At 42.4% G+C, this 19,332-nt stretch overlaps 1 protein-coding gene across 4 annotated transcripts in view; it reads left to right on the top strand.

Annotated features, from left to right (window-relative positions):
* The window catches only part of MOB3B (MOB kinase activator 3B), a 235,145-nt gene that overhangs the window by 60,052 nt on the left and 155,761 nt on the right, over nucleotides 1-19,332 (top strand). For all 4 annotated transcript variants that reach the window (XM_070375976.1, XM_070375973.1, XM_070375974.1 and 1 more), the window contains one exon: nucleotides 13,405-14,020. In XM_070375976.1, coding sequence (XP_070232077.1) covers nucleotides 13,603-14,020 — 418 coding nt within the window. In that variant the 5' untranslated portion in view covers nucleotides 13,405-13,602. The remainder of the gene's footprint in view (nucleotides 1-13,404; nucleotides 14,021-19,332) is intronic.

The raw sequence follows: 19,332 nt of genomic DNA, 5'->3' as shown, positions 1-19,332 counted from the left end.
TGACGATATTGGTGTTAGTACAAAGACATAGTGTGTAGCCCAGGGGAGTAAGTAGTTAAGGGGCAGAGTTTGGACTGAAGCCTACGTCTTTCTGACTCTGAAGGCAGAGCTCTGTCCAGTTTTCCAGGGGACCACATTGTTTACAATTACTTGTTTGATTTGGTTTTATTTCAAGCCTCTGTTTTAGTTGTTGTGGATGTGTTCAAGAACATAGAGAGGATAGCATTACTTAAATGATGGAGTGCTTACCTCTCGAGAACCTTGGAGTTATGCTCCTGTCCATCTGTTTCACCTGTTGCTGTTCAGTCCCAAGGAGTCGTGTCTGACTCCTTGCGACCCCATGGACGACAGCACACCAGGCTTCCCTGTCCTTCACCATCTCCTGGAGTTTGCTCAAACTCATATCCATTGACTTGCTGATGCAACCATCTCACCCTCTGTCGCCCCCTTCTCCTGCCCTCCATCTTTCCCAGCATCAGGGTCTTTTCTAATGAGTCAGTTTCATCTACTCGAATTGAAAAGCTCGCTGGTGGATGTTTGTCTTTTCTCTCGTGAGAGTTTCTCGGGATGCAGCCTAAATCCTCCAGTGGGATCCCTGTGTTTGATAAGAGGGGTAACTTTCTAATCAGTTGAGAAAGTTATTCTGTTATCAGCACACAGAGATCATAGCTGAGTTAAATCCTAATGTGTTGTATTAAACTTAAAAGCATTTAAAATTTTTAAATGAGAAATTTTATATTTCATTCCAAAAAAGTGTTTGGGAGATTAATGGGAGGGCATGGGACATGTAATTTGTCCTGTTATTATCAAAATACATGAAATAATATTGTACTACATTTTATTACATGCAAAAATACTGGAACTCTTTCACAATATTAAGTGGGTTATAAATACTGTGGAATCTTGACTCATTGTCAAATCATTTAAATTAATATTATTTCCTTTTGTCTGAGAATTACAAGTCCATGCAAATGAAGCCAGAAGGAAGCATTTGATTTCTTACTTTCATCCTCTCATTGCCACCCCTTCCCCTTACTCATTTAGTGGGTTATAAATACTGTGGAATCTTGACTCATTGTCAAATCATTTAAATTAATATTATTTCCTTTTGTCTGAGAATTACAAGTCCATGCAAATGAAGCCAGAAGGAAGTATTTGATTTCTTACTTTGATCCTCCCATTGCCACCCCTTCCCCTTACTCATTTGGAGAAGGCAATGACAACCCACTCCAGTACTCTTGCCTGGAAAATCCCACAGACAGAGGAGCCTGGTAGGCTGCAGTCCATGGGGTCGCTAAGAGGCGGGCACAACTGAGCGATTTCACTTTCACTTTCCCTTACTCATAAACACATAATATTAATCTAAGTGTTTGATAGTGAGTCAGTATTCCCCAATATTTATAACCCACTTAGCTTAACTGAATCATTTTTCATTACTCATATCATTTCTTGGTGTTATGCTGGAATTCGTAGTTCCCTTTGTTACCAGTCACCGTGTCAATAGGGCTTCCCCGGTGGCCAAGCGGTAAAGAATCTTCCTGTAGTGCAGGAGCCGCAGGAGACGTGGATACAGTTCCTGGGTCAGGTAGATCCCCTGCAGGAGGGCATGGCAACCCACTCCAGTATTCTTGTCTGGGAAATCCCATGAACAGAGGAGCCTGGCAGGCTATAGTCCATAGGGTCACAGAGTCCAACATGACTGAAGCACGCACGCACCCACCCTGTCAATAACAATATAATGATTTTCCATGGAAGAAGTGCATCCGCATGTGCTATCGCTTTTGATTCTCACAGCAAAGCAATAACGAAAACCTTGAGAGGTAAGCATCATTATTTTTTAAAGGAAACAGAACTGAGGCGCATAAAAGGTGCCTTATTCAAAGATATAGCCATCAGAGTCATTGCCAGGTCCTGACTGCACACTGCAAAAGTTCAAGAAAGATGTGTCCCTAGGGGTGGCACACGACTGTGTACATAGCGCTAGGTCCGTGTTTCCCCCATCGTCTTCCATAACCCCCTTGGATGACTCCAGAAGTTCCTCTGGCTTTTTTTTTTTTTTTGAACTACTTAACTGTTTAAGAGGCAGTCGTTTTCATTGTTTTTTTAAATTTAGTAACTTATTTATCCATTTATTTTTGGCTGTGCTGGGTCTTTATTACTGCGCATGGCTTTTCAGTAGTTGCAGCTAGCGGGGGCTACTCTAATGGTGCATGAGCTTCTCATTGTGATGGCTTCTCTTGTTGCAGAGCATGGGCTCTAGGTCTTCTTAATTAGGGTTAAGAGTTTTGGATTCAGCTTGGCTACCTACTGTTCCCATGACCTGGGACAAGTTTTAATCTCACTGTGTCTCAAGTTTCTCTAAGAATAACCTGGGGATAGTAATACCCAATTCATAATTTTCTACTTAAATAAATAGTAAAATAAATGTTAGTTACTTGACTATTATATAACGAGATTGAGTAGAATTTTAACCATTGTAATATTCTAATTGGCTGTTTGCTTTCTCAAGAATCTGACTTGCTGTTAAAACTTGTATCAGGAGGGAGGCTCAAGAGGGAGGGGCTATTTATAGCTGATTCATGTTGTACAGCAGAAAGGAACACAACATTGTAAAGCAATTATACTCTAAAAAAAAATTTTTTTAATGGTACAAACTTTCAGTTATAAGATAAAGCATAGAATATACAACCTGATAAATATAATTAACACAGCTGTGTGTTATATATGAAAAGTAAGAGTAAATATTGAGTTCTTATCACAATGAAATATATATTTTTCTTTTATTTTGTATCTGAGGGGATGGATGTTCACTAAACTTATTGTGGTAATTATTTAATAATGTATATAAGTCAAATCATTACATTGCATACCTTAAACTTACACAGTGCTGTATGTCAGTTATATCTCAATAAAATTGGAATAAAAAGACTTAACATCATATTATGATTCAAAGGATGGTGATGATAAAAGCAGCAACCATGTTATGCACTGTCTTCTGTGTTCCAAACATTTAACAAATATACCCTGTGGAATTCCCACAACCTTACAGATGGCTGTGTTCTTAGCCCTGGACTATATTAGCTCCAAATTTTGTCTGTCATTGCTGTCAATTCTACCCATCCCTCCCCCCTGCCCCTGCCAGCTTAAAATAGTAACCTTTTGAAAATTTGAAATGTATTTTCCAATTTCCAGTCTTCTAGCAAACTGTGTGTTCTCTGCCACCTTCAAAGGTCTCTTGCAGTGCTTCCAGACGTCATACATAAATTCCCATAGAGCCAGGGGTAAGAATTTTCCAGACCCTGAGACTCAAATCCACTTAGAGTGGCTAAAAGTAAGTAAGTCTGTTAATAGTTACAGAAACCAACTTCCTTGAATTTGAACATTTTTCCTTTAAAGCAAGACTTTTCCAAGAAAGAATTGGCATATCCTGTCTCAGAGAGAAAGAAGGAAATGGTAATTGACAATGACCTTTATCCCAGTAACCGATGGAGGTTCTCACTGGCATTGTACCAGCTGGTATAAACCTGCGCTTTGAAAAGTAAAAAAACATTTTTCACTTGCTGTAATTTTTTATTTCACCTGTTAAATTAGCTGTATCTGTACTTACCACCTCATCCTCCATTTCTCTACTACCATCTGCCTAGGTATTGTGGTCCCAACAAATCATGATTTTTTTTTTTTTAACTATAGGTGAAAGATTTGGGAATAGAGAGCAAGTGGCTTGCTAACTTGGAGAGGTTTTTTCCTTTTAAAAATTATTAAAATAATTAGGTTGCATTTCATAAATATTAAATGAGTCAACTGCACATTTATCTTACAATAATTTTACTTTCATTGTTTATTTTTGAAACTACGATAAGATTGGATCAACTCTGTGCAAGGTGGAACCAAAGATTTGCCATCTCCCTCATTACTGGAAATCTGAACCAGTCTCTACTGGGCTCAGGAAGGCCTTTATTTAAGAGAACTTTATTCTGTTTAAGAAAAAATATTTTTAAAAGTCTGTCTTTTCTTCAGCACATTGTGAGTATATGGTAAATTGCATAGCTGCAAGCCAAGTTGCTTCAGCTGTGTCCAACTCTCGTGACCTTACGGACTGTAGCTGCCAGGCTCCTCTGTCCGTGGGATTCTCCAGGCCAGGTTGCTTCTTTACCACTAGCACCACCTGGGAAGCCCATGTGGTAAATTAAACCACACCAAATAAATCCCCACTGTCTATCCTTCTATTCTTTTTAGCCTTTCTTACCACTAAGTGTCCTCTTCTGAATGGCGATGTTTCCGAGGCTGTGAAGTGGAGGATTCTTACGGGTCTCTGCTGTAAAACCCGAGCATTGACCTGTCACTGCTGTTGCTGTCGCTGCAATGTACAAGCTTGCATGCAATGTTTTTGTCTTTGGAAGGCTTATATTCTTAATGCTAGACTGCCCACACTGGTGATGGAAATATGCAAATAAGCAATGAGAAAGCAACTTGAATGAACACTGAAGAGCTAGAAATTAATGGGGAATGTTGGTCATGTGACAGACTTCTGTGGGGCTGTACCTGTTTGTACTGACTTGATCTGTGTTCAGAAATAATCTGGGCATTTTAAAGCTCTGAAATCATACATGTCTTTGAAGATGAAAATGAGGCAGCACTGTTTTTCCCAACTAGTTTAAAATGCAACAATATGGCGGCTCAAAGATGAGGAGATAGATTAGTTGGATTAAAAAAAAAAAAGCAAGATTGTTTCTTAGGCAGGAATCTCTGCAATATGGGGACTGTTTTGTGAGCAAAGATAGCACCTAATGACTAGGCAGGAGTAAAACATTCCATAAAGGTCAATAGAGTCACATTTTTAGGTACACTCCTTCTATTGGAGCCTAAGAAGGTCAGATGATGTAGAAATTATTTGTGTGTGCACCCATGCACGCGTGCACACACACACACACACACACACATACATACATTTCTCTAAAATAGAAACCTAATCTACTTTTATTCAATATTTGAGATGTTAAAGGAGGGTTCCATGGACTATTCTAGCCCTAATGAGAAAAAATAAAGTGGAAAGGTAAGAAATCAGATGAGTCATTCTTTAATTTCAAAGACCTGCAATTTTAGGTAACTCATGGGAAAGGAGCAGCCCCTTTGAGAGAGAAGATGGACACATGTCTTGACCTCTCAGGAGAGGATGCCTCAGAACAGCCCAGCTGTTGGCAAAATCTGACCTCAGTGTGCTGGCAGTGAACTTGCAGCTTCAGGTCACATCCCTAAATAATGAAAGGAGAAAAACTGGTTTGGTTTCATTTTTGTCATTTCACTTTGATGCGAAGGGTTCTTCATTCACTGTCAATTATTCATTCATTCAGCAAACACTTAGTGAAGTTGGCTCTGTTCCAGGCATCATCCTAGCTCCTGGGGAGGCCCCCCACAAAGAAGACAGCACAGAAATTCCCTCATGTGAGGTCCTTCTGGGGCTCCCATGTTCCTAAGTCCTTCCTGTAGTGAATTGCCCTGCCAGCTGGCCCTGACAGAAGGAGTGCTTCATCCTACAGAGAAGACAGTAAGCTTCCTTCCCCTGGCTAATGTCACTGTGTCCCTCTGCTTTCTGTCCTGCCCAGCCTCTGTACTTCCAATTGCTAAAGAGGATGTGTCTCTCAGGAGTGGATGGGAGAGTTGTTTCTTTTCTCCCTTCTTCTTGGCCAGGACTCTGATTTTTCAACTAATTAAGTTAGAAGACATCAAGAGGAAAAGAAAAATAAGAACTTTCCTTGCCAGTGTTGCTTAGTTACCTCGACAACATTTTCTTGCTGCCCAGCTGAATGCTCTCTGCATATTTTTATAGCGCACGTATTTTATTGCTATATTGATCTATTTAGCAGAAAATATGGAGAACACATTGAGCTCCTGTCAATTCTGCGCTGTTTATTTGAATTTCCTTTTTTCTCTTCATTGTCCTTTTCGTTCCTGACCTGAGTAATACTGTACAGGAATCCCATCATAATCCATGTGGGGGCATTTAACTTTGTAGCTAAAAAGGCAAAAGCCCAAGAACTGACCTTAAAATTAGACAACAAACTGTGGACTTTTCAAAGACAGGGCCTGGATTTTAATTAGCTCTGCGTCCTAGAAAAGGTTTATTGGTGGCATGAGCTGTTGGCTTCAGACATGTATTAAGTACCAGCATTGTAGTAGGTGTTATTCATAACATAGAATTTGCTATAGGTTTTAGCCAGGGGGCAAAACTGGTGACTTGATCTTTTCTTTCTGGAGACCGGACAAAGACAGAGAAAAATGGCTGTGTTGTTGCCTGTGCCACATTGTTTAGCCGAAGCAGCTTTCCTGCGTGCAGCCGTGGGAGCAGTAGAGGAGCCACAGCCCATCTGGCACTTACGAGAAGGTATTCACAGGGAACCTCCTGGATCCAGGGGCTGTGCTGTCTGAGTCAAGCCAGATCAAAAGACCTGGTCATTGTTACCATCTGTCAAGGCAATTGTATTCAAAACACTGAGTCTCTCCTCATTCTTTTTCTCAAACAGACACACACTCAGCTGAAAATGAGATTTGTTTTTTTAACTGGAGTCTAGTTGCTTTAAGCAAAATGGCCTTAAAAGCAAACAAACAAAAACCCAGTATGTTTAAATACATACAATGTCTGTAATGTGTTATGAAAATAGGTGTGATTTCTCTTGGTGAAAAAATACTGGAAATGTGATATTAAGATAATGTATAGTTTATAATTGAAAGAGTAAATTGAAGAGTTCAGTGGGAAAAAAATGAAAACTGGGTTTATGAAGCAAACTCTTGACCAAACAACACATGGAAGTGTATTAGTTCTCCCCTTTCCCAGCTCGCTCACCCAGTACTCTTCAAAGCATGTACTTCGGAGATTTTGTTAAAATGCAGGCTTAGATCTACTGGGTCTGGGGAGAGGCCCGAGAGTCTGCATTTCTAACAAGCCCTCTTAGATCAGACCTTGTTAGCTAAAGTGTCATCCATGGACTTAGAGATTTGGCATTACCCGGGAACTTGCTAGAAACATAAATTCTTAGATGCAGCCCAGACCTACTGGACCAGAAGCTGCATTTTGACAAGATCCCATGTTCACATTCAAGAGATGCTGCTCTAACCATTTCATAAGCCTACAGTGTCCATTGTGGGTAAGGATCCTGATGGGGCCCTGTGTTAAAAGTTAGGTTGGATGGATTTCTTGGTGCCTTTTAATTTCAAAACTTTTTTGGGCACTTGCCTCAGTCGAGCATCTGACCCTCAGATAAAGACACGGACAGGTGCCTCTTTGTTCGTTCAGTGGCATGCTGAATTTGTTTTTATCTTTCTTGGAGTGCCCTTGTCTTTAAACATGGGGGCCCACTGACCAACCTATCCCTGTTCCAGAAAACTTTAGACAAAAAAGTTTGACTGGAGGACTTCCCTGGTAGTCCAGTGGCTAAGACCCTGTGCTCCCAAATGTAGGGGGCCCGGGTTCAATCCCAAGTCAGGGAACTAGATCCCATGCGCCACAGCTAAAGATCGCACGTGCCGCAGCTAAGACCTGGCACAGCCAAATAAATAAATATTAAAAAAAAAAAAAGTGTGACCGGAAGAGACAACCTTACATCTGAATGATGTCAGAATGATGAACGTGTTTCAAACAACACTAGGAGGTCAGAGTTTCTTCATCTGTAAAATGGCAATAAGAATACCACCTGTTCTAGTTTCCTTTATAGTCATGTTGTGAGGAGCTGGGAAATCTATATCTGAATGGGGCCTTGAAAACATAAAGATGGTCATGAGATTTAAAAACAACTTCAGTAAAAAAAAAAGTCCTATGTATTTCAGTGTCAGAGAGGTCTGGATTCAAAATTTAACCTTTTCCATCTACTAATTTTGTGATTTCTGCAAAATTATTTCATGTGGTTGAGTCTCAGTTTCTTTTTATATAAGATGATCGTAAAATCATCTATCATGCAGTGTGCATGTGCTAGGTTGCTTCAGTCATGTCCAACTCTCCGTGACCTTATGGAGTGTAGCCCACCAGGCTCCTCTGTCCGTGGGATTCTCCAGGAAAGAATACTGGAGTGAGTTCCCATGCCCTCCTCCAGGGGATATTTCCGGCCCAGGAATCGAATCCGTGTCTCTCATGTCTCCTGCATTGGCTGGTGGGTTCTTTACCGTTAGTACCACCTGGGAAGCTTCCTGTCATGGAAGTGAGGGTTAAAATGTAAATAATATTTGTAAAAATCTGGTGCATAGTAGAGTTTAATAAAAGTAGCCAAGAGCAGCACATTAAATTACTTGGTTGAGAAATAATCCTCCAAAGATGATTTCTCCCTCAGTTAAGCCTGTAACACTGGGGCAAGGAAAAAAAAAAAGAGGTTAAAGGTTTGAATGGGGCTTCCCTGGTGGCTCAGTGGTAAAGAATACGCCTGTAATGCAGGAGACCTGGATTCCATCCCTGAATTGGGAAGATCCCCTGAAGGAGGGCCCGGCTACCCACTCCAGTATTCTTGCCTGGAGAATCCCCATGGACAGAGGAGCCTGGCGGGCTACATCCACCGGGTAGCAAAAAGTCAAGACACAATTGAGAGATTAATACAAAGGTTTACATAAACATTGATCCAGTTCAAGAGATTAACATCTTGAAGTTAGTTATGTGAGGGTCTGTCTGTGGAAGAAAAATCCCCAACCTCAAACAAGGGTTTAATATTTATTTAAACCTTAGTGAGCACCATGCACTGAGGGCTTTGTGATATGGAGGATTTGCTATGATTATTCTGTACATTCGCACGCTCTCAGCACAGGCACCAGAGGGACGGGATGGTGTCCACAACAGCCTGGTACGAAGGTAGTCTTCCACGCTGGTGTCCGTGCACAGACACTCCAGGGCATGGGGAAACAGCCGAATTAATGGCAACGAGGGTCATGTGAGGTGATGAGAGAAGATTGCTTTGCGGACCGTGGGAATGGATGGTCCCCTCATTATCAGAATAACAGAATAGCAAGTCTTATTTACTGGAGCCGTGAGGGGGTGGCTGTTGGGTTCTTGCTGCTTTACTGTCAGCAATTAAGCATTTGCAATACAGAAGGACTATTGTCTCTTTTAAGAGGAAATAAAAGCCCTCATCCTCCTCTATCTTCCCAACCTCTAGCTCCTGGTTTTATTTTGGAAATGCTCTTTGAAGGCCTTTGGTTTTCTTGTTTCTTTTCAGGCAGATACACCCTTTGGGAAGTTATTGGTTTTTTTTTTTTTGCAGACAAGATTGCCTCTTTCTTTCCCTAGAGTTTGCAGAGTTTTTGTGCTGATAACCTTCCTCGAGATGTTCCGAAGTGACCGGAAATGTGATTTCCCAGACAGCCAAAGGCAGGGTGCCACGTGAACCACTTTTCCACACAGGTCTCCTTGTGGGGAGTGTGTATACTCAAGGCCAAGTGATGAGGGGAAGAAACACCTCACTGATACATGGTCTGGCAGTGAAAAGCTAATAGGAAGAGGATGGGGTTTAGAGGGAGGAAGTAAACAGACTGAGGCTTCAGTTGCCAGAAGAGGCCTTTAACTGAATAATCTGAATATCAACGCTTCTGAACCAAGACCAGAGTCTATGAGAGGGAATCGGGGTGTCTTAGATGGTTTTGGGTTCTGTTTTTGTTTAGCCTGAATAACTTAAGTTTGAATGCATCACCAAACCCTGTTCGAGTGTGGCCTACTGGAACCCCTGCTTGGGAGGAAAATGGCAGATCAGTGGGATCGTGCCTCAAGTCCATCTCAGCAGATGCCATGATGGGCTCTTCTGGCTCTGGCCACAGCTGTGGGCTAATTTTGCTAGGGCGTGATCCATGGGCAGATCAATGGTCTCCTCTCTGTTTTCAGGCCACAGGACACAGTCTTCACTTCCAGCCAGTCAGTACTTGTGTTTTTAGAGGAATATGTGCATGGAAGCGCTAGGTAAGAGGCTTTATGAATGAACCAGTAGGAGAAACAGATTGAGGAGGATCACTTTTTAGAATGTAAGACTTTGTGGAAAGAGCATTTGCTGGGAGTGTAAAACCGAATCTCAATCCTAACCATGCCCCTACTCGATGTGGGGCCTTGTTTACAACTACTTTTATCTCTTGGATACTGTGGTTACTTTGTGTGTGTGTTAGTCGCTCAGGCATGTCCGACTCTTTGCAGCCCCTCTTAGTCTGTCCATGAAATTCTCCAGTCAAGAATACTGGAGTGGGTTGCCATTTCCATCTTCAGGGGATCTTCTCAACCCAGGGTTTGAACCTGGGTCTCTTGTATTGCAGGCAGTTGCTTTACTATCTGAGCTACTAGGAAAGCAGGTCTTGGAGACCCAGGGTTAATGATATCTACTACAAATCTACTACACTTGCTCGAAATCTACTCTGCTGCTGCTGCTGCTAAGTTGCTTCAGTCCTGTCCGACTCTGCGACCCCATGGACTGCAGCCTACCAGGCTCCTCCGTCCATGGGATTTTCCAGGCAAGAGTACTGGAGTGGGGTGCCATTGCCTTCTCCGTGAAATCTACTTTAAACCACACCAAAATTTTGAAAGGGTGAAATGAGGTGCCAGAGAAGAGAACATTGAAGACTTCAAAGCTGCAGTGTCCAATATGACAATCACTAGCCACATATGGCTTTTGGGATTATTATTTAATTATCAATTTTTTTAAATTAATTAAAATTAAGTAAAATGAAAAATTTAGTTTCTGAGTCATACTAGCCACCTTTTTAGTTCTCAGTAGACACATGTGGCTAGTGGATACCATATTGGACAATAAATATATAGAACATCTGCATTATCACAAAGTTTTATGGGCAGCTCTGCCTCAAAGCACTATCTAGGGTGTGATATTAAAGATGTCAAGGGTGGCATGTTTAGGAGTGATAAATACTGTCACAGGGGTTCTTAGAAAGAAACAACCCACCCAAGTTGGCTGGAGTAAAATGAGATATTTATATGACTAATTCAAGAAAAATACACCTGCCCCAAGGGATCTCTTGGGAGTCCCTTGGACAGCAAGGAGATCAAACCAGTCAATCCTAAAGAAAAACAGCCCTTTTCCTAAGGGAAATTGATCCCAAGGGTTGGAGATACAACCAGACTTCAAGAGGAATTGGAACCAGTTCGGAAGACTATGGAGAACACAAGAAGTATGGCTGAGTGCCTTTGATGTTTACCTAAAACTGTTGTATTTTTAATACAAAATAAAAAGTTAAAAACAAAAGAAGCTACTCTCTCCCCACTGCCTCTCCCTTTTTCTCTTGTTGTTCTCTCCCTGTGTCTCTTTTTCTGTGTCCATGGGATCTTCCTTCCTCTCCCCCTTCTTCACTTCTTTCTCTTCTTCTTTCCCTACCCCTTCCCTTCTCCTCTCTCCTCTCTACAAATCCAGGTTTCTCAACACTACTACCCATGGTCCAAAGAGGGCTCAATGGAATTCAGTTCTTAAAACTTACTTTATTGCAGTGTCATCGATTTACAGTGCTGTGTTGGTTTCCAGGGTACAGCAAAGTGATTCAGTTATACATGTATATAATATTTTGCATCAGATCAGATCAGTCGCTCAGTCGTGTCCGACTCTTTGCGACCCCATGAATCGCAGCATGCCAGGCCTCCCTGTCCCTCACCAACTCCGCATCTGCTACTCCCAAACCCCAGTCCTCTCCCAACCCTCCTCCTTGGCAACCACCTGCTCTCTATGTCTGTGAGCCTGTTTCTGTTTTGTAAATAATTTCATTTGTGTCAGATTTTAGATTCCACATATAAGTGATAGCATATGGTATTTGTCTCTCTCTGCCTGACTTACTTCATTGAGTATGGTAATCTGCAGGTCCATTTATGTTGCTGCAGATGGCATTATTTAATTCTTCTTATGGCTGAGTAATATTCCATTGTATATATATATATAACTACATCTTCTTTATCCATTCATCTGTCAGTGAACAGTTACATTGTCTCCATGTCTTAGGTCTTCAGTTCAGTTCAGTCGCTCAGTCATGTCCAATTCTTTGCGACCCCATGGACGGCAGCATGCCAGGCTTCTCTGTCCATCACCAACTCCTGGAGCTTGCTCAAACTCATGCCCATCGAGTCGATGATGCCATCCAACCGTCTCATCTTCTGTCATCCCCTTCTCCTCCTGCCTTCAATCTTTCCCAGCATCAGGGTCTTTTCCAATGAGTCAGTTCTTTGCGTTAGGTCGCCAAATATTGGAGTTTCAGCATGAGTCCTTCCAATGACTATTCAGGACTGATTTCCTTTAAGATGGACTGGTTGGATCTCCTTGCAGTCCAAGGGACTCTCAAGAGTCTTTTCCAACATCACAGTTCAAAAACATCAATTCTTCAGCATTCAGCTTTCTTTATGGTCCAACTCTCACATCCATACATGACTACTGGGAAAACCATAGCTTTGACTAGATGGACCTTCGTTGGTAAAGTAATGTCTCTGCTTTTTAATATGCTGTCTAGGTTCGTCATAGCTTTTCTTCCAAGGAGCAAGTGTCTTTTAATTTCATGGCTGCAGTCACCATCTGCAGTGATTTTGGAGCCCAGGAATATAAAATCTCTCATTGTTTCCATTGTTTCCCCATCTATTTGCCATGAAGTGATGGGACTGGATGCCATGATCTTAATTTTCTGAATGTTGAGTTTTAAGCCAGCTTTTTCACTCTCCTCTTTAACTTTCATCAAGAGGCTCTTAGTTCTTCTTTGCTTTCTGCCATAAGGGTGGTGTTATCTGGGTACCTGAGGTTATTGATATTTCTCCTGGCAATCTTGATTCAAGCTTGTGCTTCATCCAGCCCAGCATTTCACATGATGTACTCTGCATATAAGTTAAATATGCAGGGTGACAATATACCCTGCATATTGACAAACTCCTTTCCAGATTTGGAACCAGTCTTTTGTTCTCCTGTCTTGGCTATTGTAAATAGTGTCAAGCAGACCCAGTTTTCATCACTTCTCAGGGATAATACAAAGGCTGGATCCTGATTCCAAGTTTCTAGGGAAATTTGCTCCAATCAGGTGTGTCCAAGAGGATGGGGGTCGTGTCCTCATGCTTACTCAAGGGTAGTGAAGGGTGGGACAGATAATCTAAAAAGGAGCATATGGGGATGTTATTGACTATCATGTTGATCCTTAACACCTTGGAGTGGCCCATTGAAACTATGACCACTTAGCGAAAAGTTGTCAGAGATTTGACTAAGGCCGTAAAGAAAAAGGGTGTGATACCTTTTCACCTGGGGTTATATGATTTGATCACCAATACAGATTCTCAAGGGTTTGGCTTGACTTCTACATTATTATACCTGGTTGTAAGCGGACACAGTCAGAAGCAAGGCGGAAATCGGGTCTAAGCCTTTGTCATTTCTTAAATACAAATGGAACACTAATGAGACCCTTTTCCTCTCCTACCTTTAGGAAGAAACATGAAGTTCCCCTGGAAATCATTCAAGAGGAAGATGGAAAGGGCTATCTAAAAGAGACTGAGAGCTGCAGACCACAAGACTGGGGCCAGAGGGCTGGCAGTGGAAACCCCTGTTGGGTTGCCATCTCTCACTGAAAAGTCCCAGTTGCCTTTTTACTTCCTGCCGAAGGAAGGGGGAAAAGGAGCAGACCATGTCCATAGCCTTGAAGCAGGTGTTCAACAAGGACAAGACCTTCCGGCCAAAGAGGAAATTTGAACCTGGCACACAGAGGTTCGAACTCCACAAACGGGCTCAGGCCTCCCTCAACTCAGGCGTGGACCTGAAGGCAGCCGTGCAGCTGCCCAGTGGGGAGGACCAGAATGACTGGGTGGCGGTGCACGTGGTGGACTTCTTCAATCGCATCAACCTCATCTACGGCACCATCTGTGAGTTCTGCACCGAACGGACCTGCCCTGTGATGTCAGGGGGCCCCAAATACGAATACCGGTGGCAGGATGACCTCAAGTACAAGAAGCCGACTGCCCTGCCGGCCCCCCAGTACATGAACCTTCTCATGGATTGGATCGAGGTCCAGATCAACAATGAAGACATCTTTCCAACGTGTGTGGGTAAGTCCGTGACCAGCTGCCTGGTTATTTTGTCACATCCCACCCAAGCTTGGAAAGTTGGCAGAGGCTTCTTCTGAAGCGGCCTGCCTTTGAATGCTGGATAGCATCCATGTCACAGTTTCCCTAAGTCCCATCATTCACGTATCTGCAGTTTCTTTTTCCATATCTAAGGACCTTATGGAAAAAGAATCATGTGTGGACCACTTATAATTATTCTGTGGTCCTCAATAGTGGGGAACACTGGCTTGATGAAAAATTAAATTTGATCTTATTGACTTCCTTAGGATTAGACTCCAAACCCACCCAGAGTTCCTAGTGAAATTTTTAATTTGGAGCTAATTAACTGGTTAGTTATACTAACTCTAGTGCAATGATTGGTAGTCATCTCTCAGGATGAGAAATCCCAATGTGAAAATCCATGGATTTGTTTGGGAGTTGAACAAACAGGTAGTTGGCATTTTGCAGAAACAAGACCCTGGCATTCTCTTCTTCCCTGATCATAGGTATTAATTCCTGGCTGCTCTATTAACTCTGGACCATTGTGGAGTGACTAGACCAACGCAGCCACTTGGAATGTAAATGCTTTCATCTGCTTTGTACTAAAAGCCATGAAACTCTTCAAGGGGAAGGACCAGACCTTTTCCATGTCTTTTATTTCTTTATGCTGCTGATCATTGGGTCTGCCTGCCTGGCAGGATGAATTTACAATTCAGTTTTAGGGCCTTTGGGTCAGTAGAGATGAACACTCTACTCCTTGCCTTGTTGTAACTCTGATGCCCAGGATGGTCCCCTGGAACCTTTTAGGCACTGAGAAACTATTTGTAGAATGATTGAAAAAATACTTATGCTGCTGCAAAATATTATTGAGAAGATCTGAGAAGGTTGGGGTATTAAAAAAAAAAAGCATTTGAAACACATTGCTGAAATCACCTTTTATGGGGCATGTGTCCCCATGTGGCATATGGGAAGTTGAAGTGGGGTGTATGGAAGTAATTGCTTATGTAAAAATAAAACATATATAACTTGACCAGAGTAGTACGTCCATCTTGAAATATTCAGCACACAAACCAATTTGCTCAGATTCCTCTTGTTACCTTGCCTTGCCTGATTTCCTCTTGCACTTTCTCTCTGCTGGCTCTTGTAGGGCAGGAGGTGGGGTTCATGATAACACAGTCCCCCTTGGTTGACTCGCCAGCATAGGAGGAAGAAGGCAGGTTTCAGAAACTCCCCTATCTGTATAACTGGTGCCTTGGAGGAGTAGCAATTTTGGCTCACGTCTTGCATTTTCATTGACTGTTGGAGGCTTCTTTTGGAGCTGGGAGGAATTTGTCTTTTCCGAAAGCATTACAAGCCACTGCCAAGGCTCTGTGCAGAACATGTGATAGCAATAAAGATAAATAAATCTGGGCAAGGATCCCTCCTCGTTGTCCTCCCTCTTCTGTTTCTGTTCTTTGATGCTTTGAACTCTGGGCACTGCTGTTCTCTCTGGCAGCTGTGGTTACCACACAAAGTTGCTGACCAGAAAGAACATCACGGAGCCTGGTGTGTTACTTAAGGGCGAGGAAGCTTCTGGCGGTCTCCTTGGAAAATAGGACATCATAGGTGATTTTAGATTTTGGAGGAAATCAGTGGATGCTGCTGGATCTCTCAGAGTAATTGACTTTGCTTTCTTTTTCTAAATGGTTTCTTTAGCCATTCACTATGCTTGGGGCATGCTCACTTGATCAGAATCCACTGTTTCAGCTCTTCCCAATATGGACTTCACACTATGAAAGTGTTCTGAGAGATCTTAATAGGTGCGTATGTTTTGTCTTTTTTTTCCCCCCATGGAAAAATAAGTTTGGGAAATGTTTAGTGAAACTGATTTCTTTACTGAAGGACTTTATATTAATGTGCATTAAATCTCCAAGAAATCTCTTGAGAAATCTGTATGCAGGTCAGTAAGCAATGAACTGGACATGGAACAACAGACTGGTTCCAAATAGGAAAAGGAGTACATCAAGGCTGTATATTGTTACCCTGCATATTTAACTTATATGCAGAGTACATCATGAGAAATGCTGGGCTGGGTGAAACACAAGCTGGAATCAAGATTGCTGGGAGAAGTATCAATAACCTCAGATAGGCAATTGATGCCACCCTCATGACAGAAAGTGAAGAATAACTAAAGAGCCTCTTGATGAAAGTGAAAGAGGAGAGTGAAAGAGTTGGCTTTTTTTTAAAGCTCAACATTCAGAAAGCTAAGATTATGGCATCTGGTCCCATCACTTCATGGAAAATAGATGGGGAAACAGTGGAAACAGTGACAGACTTTATTTTTGAGGGCTCCAAAATCACTGCAGATGGTAACTGCAGCCATGAAATTAAAAGATGCTTACTCCATGGAAGGAAAGTTATGACCAACCTAGACAGAATATTAAAAAGCAGAGACATTACTTTGCCAACAAAGGTCCGTCTAGTCAAGGCTATGGTTTTTCCAGTAGTTGTGTATAGAAGGCACTGGTGACCCACTCCAGTACTCTTGCCTGGAAAATCCCATGGATGGAGGAGCCTGGTAGGCTGCCGTGTAAGGGGTCCCACAGAGTCGGACACGACTGTCACGACTTAGCAGCAGCAGCAGCAGCATGTATGAGAGAGGTGGATTATAAAGAAAGCTGAAAGCTGAAGAATTGATGCTTTTGAACTGTGGTGTTGGAGAAGACTCTTGAGAGTCCCTTGGACTGCAAAGAAATCAAACCAGTCAATCCTAAAGGAAATCAGTCCTGAATATTCATTGGAAGGACTGATGCTGAAGCTGAAACTCCAATACTTGGGTCACCTGATGCAAAGAACTGACTCATTTGAAAAGACCCTGATGCTGGGAAAGATTGAAGGCAGGAGGAGAAGGGGACAATAGAGGATGAGATGGTTGGATGGCATCACCAACTCAATGGACATGAGTTTGAGTAAACTCCGGGAGTTGGTGATGGACAGGGAGGCCTGGTGTGCTGTGGTCCATGGGGTTGCAAAAAGTCGGACACGACTGAGTGACTGAACTGAACTCAAATCTCCAAGAAAAGAATATGGTAGTATGTAGGGGCTTCCCTGGTGGCTCAGATAGTAAAAGAATCTGCCTGCTAGTTTGATCCCTGGGTCAGGAAAATCCCCTGGAGAAGGGAATGGCTACCCACTCCAGGATTCTTGCCTGGAGAATTCCATGGATAGAGGAGCCTGGCGGACTACAGCCCGTGGGGTTGCAAAGAGTTGGACACCACTGAGCAACTAACACTTTCACTTTCAGTGTATCCTAATTTGAACCTGGTACCTTCTTTCTTAATGGAATACTGTTAGCATCTTTCGAGAAATGTTCATCTGTATACATTAGAGTTGGCAAACTTTTGTATGTATCAGAATTACTTGGGTCTTCTTTTCAAAATGTAAATTCCTTGGTTTTCTCCCTCAACAACTAAATCAGAATCTCTTAGGTAAGGCCTAAGTATCTGTACTTTTAGTAAGCTCCCCCCACTCTTCTTGTTTATTGTAACCACCCAGAATACTTTCTGTCCCTTCCCCAGGAATCATTTGTTTCTTATCTCTCTGGTTTTATCCATGTCATTCTCTCCTTTGAAATCCCCTAACATCTCTGTCTAGTGAATTCTCATGCATCCTTTATACCATCTCCTCTGTGAAGACTGTCATCTTTCAGAATGTAAACCCCTTAAAGTTATGGAATATGTCTTATTCAGTTGACTATTTGAGCACCAAGTCCAGTCCTGGTGCTTTACAAGTTGTTGGATGGATAGATGGATAGAAAAATAATCCTTATAAAATTCCAGCATGTGTATGGTATGGTGCTGGTGATCAGAGTAAGCAAATGTCTCTGAAACCCATTATCACCATTCCTGCGTATTTCCTGCACCTTGCCTTCCATGGGGTTTAGTTTTCTCTGTTTAACTTTTGCAAGATTAAAACATTGGTTGTTCAGTCGCTAAGTTGTGTCTGACTCTGCAACGCCATAGACTGCAGCACACCAAGCTCTTCTGTCCTTAAGTATCTCCCTGAGTTTGCTCAAATTCCTGTTCATTGAGTTGATAATGCCATCCAACCATCTCATCCTCTGTCGCCCCTTTCTCCTGCCCTAAATCTTTCCCAGCACCAGGGTCTTTCCCAATGAGCTGGCTCTTTGCATCCGGGATTTCTGCTTTGGCCCAGCTGCTTCATTCTTTCAGAGCTATTAGTATTATTAATTGCCCTTCCCTCTTCCCCAGGAGCATATTGGACACCTTCTGACCGGGGAGGCTTATCTTCTGATGTGATATCTTTTTGCCTTTTCAAACTGTTCATGGGGTTCTTGCCGCAAGAATACTGGCATGGTTTGCCATTCTCTCTTCCAGCGGACCACATTTTGTCAGAACTCTCTACTGTGACCTGTCCATCTTGGCCCTGCATGGCATGGCTCATAGCTTTATTACGTTGTACAAGCCCCTTTGCCACAAGACAAGGCTGTGATCCATAAAGAGGGTTAAAATGATAGGGGTTAGTAAAAACCACCACCATCCACCACCACCCTGATGGTCTTCATTAGTATCCTGCTCACCTCTGCTGTTTGCCCTCCGATAACACTGTTGCTGTCTTTGCAAAAACTTGTCTTTTTAGAGCCACTTTCTCTATGAGAATTCATTTCCTCTGCTTCTTCCTCCCCCTGATTCTAGCCTACTTTCCTTCTTTTTGATCTTGGTGCTGCCATGAGTCATTATCATGAAAATGATCAAGGTGTCTGTCAGGATAAAGTGAAAGAGGAATTTCCAGCCAACAGCAGACCCTGGGCAGATGAGAAATTTGGGAGTTCTGCTTAGCATTATGGCTTTGAATCCTGGGCATATTTCTTGTCTTCTTGTCTGGGAATTGGGAGGAGTTCAAACTTTCCCTCCTCCCCACTGTGATTCGAGGAACCAGAACCGGAAAAATACAGACAGATGTGAAGGCTTCAGCCTCAGTTAGGTATTAAAGGATATAAACAGCTGTTGATCTCTACCGCTGAAAGAAAAACTCTCATCTGTTTCTGTATCCTGATTTAACTAGGATACCCGGGCTATTTCAGAAGTCAAGCCTTCTCAGTTGGGAGAATACCAAACAGATGTGGCTCCCTTGTGAACCAGAGTCTCCTTCCTCCACTCTCTTGATCCTCCCCAGTCTCCTTTGTTAAAAAGCCAACAGATGTTCCTGCAAAAGCTCCTAAAACAGCAGTACTTTCAGAAGCAAGGGCCACCTCCTCTTTGATTGTATCTCTTTTTTAACCGCTTTTAGAGGTAACGAAAGAAAAATAGAAAGCC

This window comes from Bos mutus, chromosome 8 (genome assembly GCF_027580195.1).
Source record: "Bos mutus isolate GX-2022 chromosome 8, NWIPB_WYAK_1.1, whole genome shotgun sequence".
Taxonomy (NCBI): Eukaryota; Metazoa; Chordata; class Mammalia; order Artiodactyla; family Bovidae; genus Bos; species Bos mutus.
The sequence above is the reverse complement of the archived record's forward strand: the minus strand, read 5'-3'. Positions and strand labels throughout refer to the sequence as shown.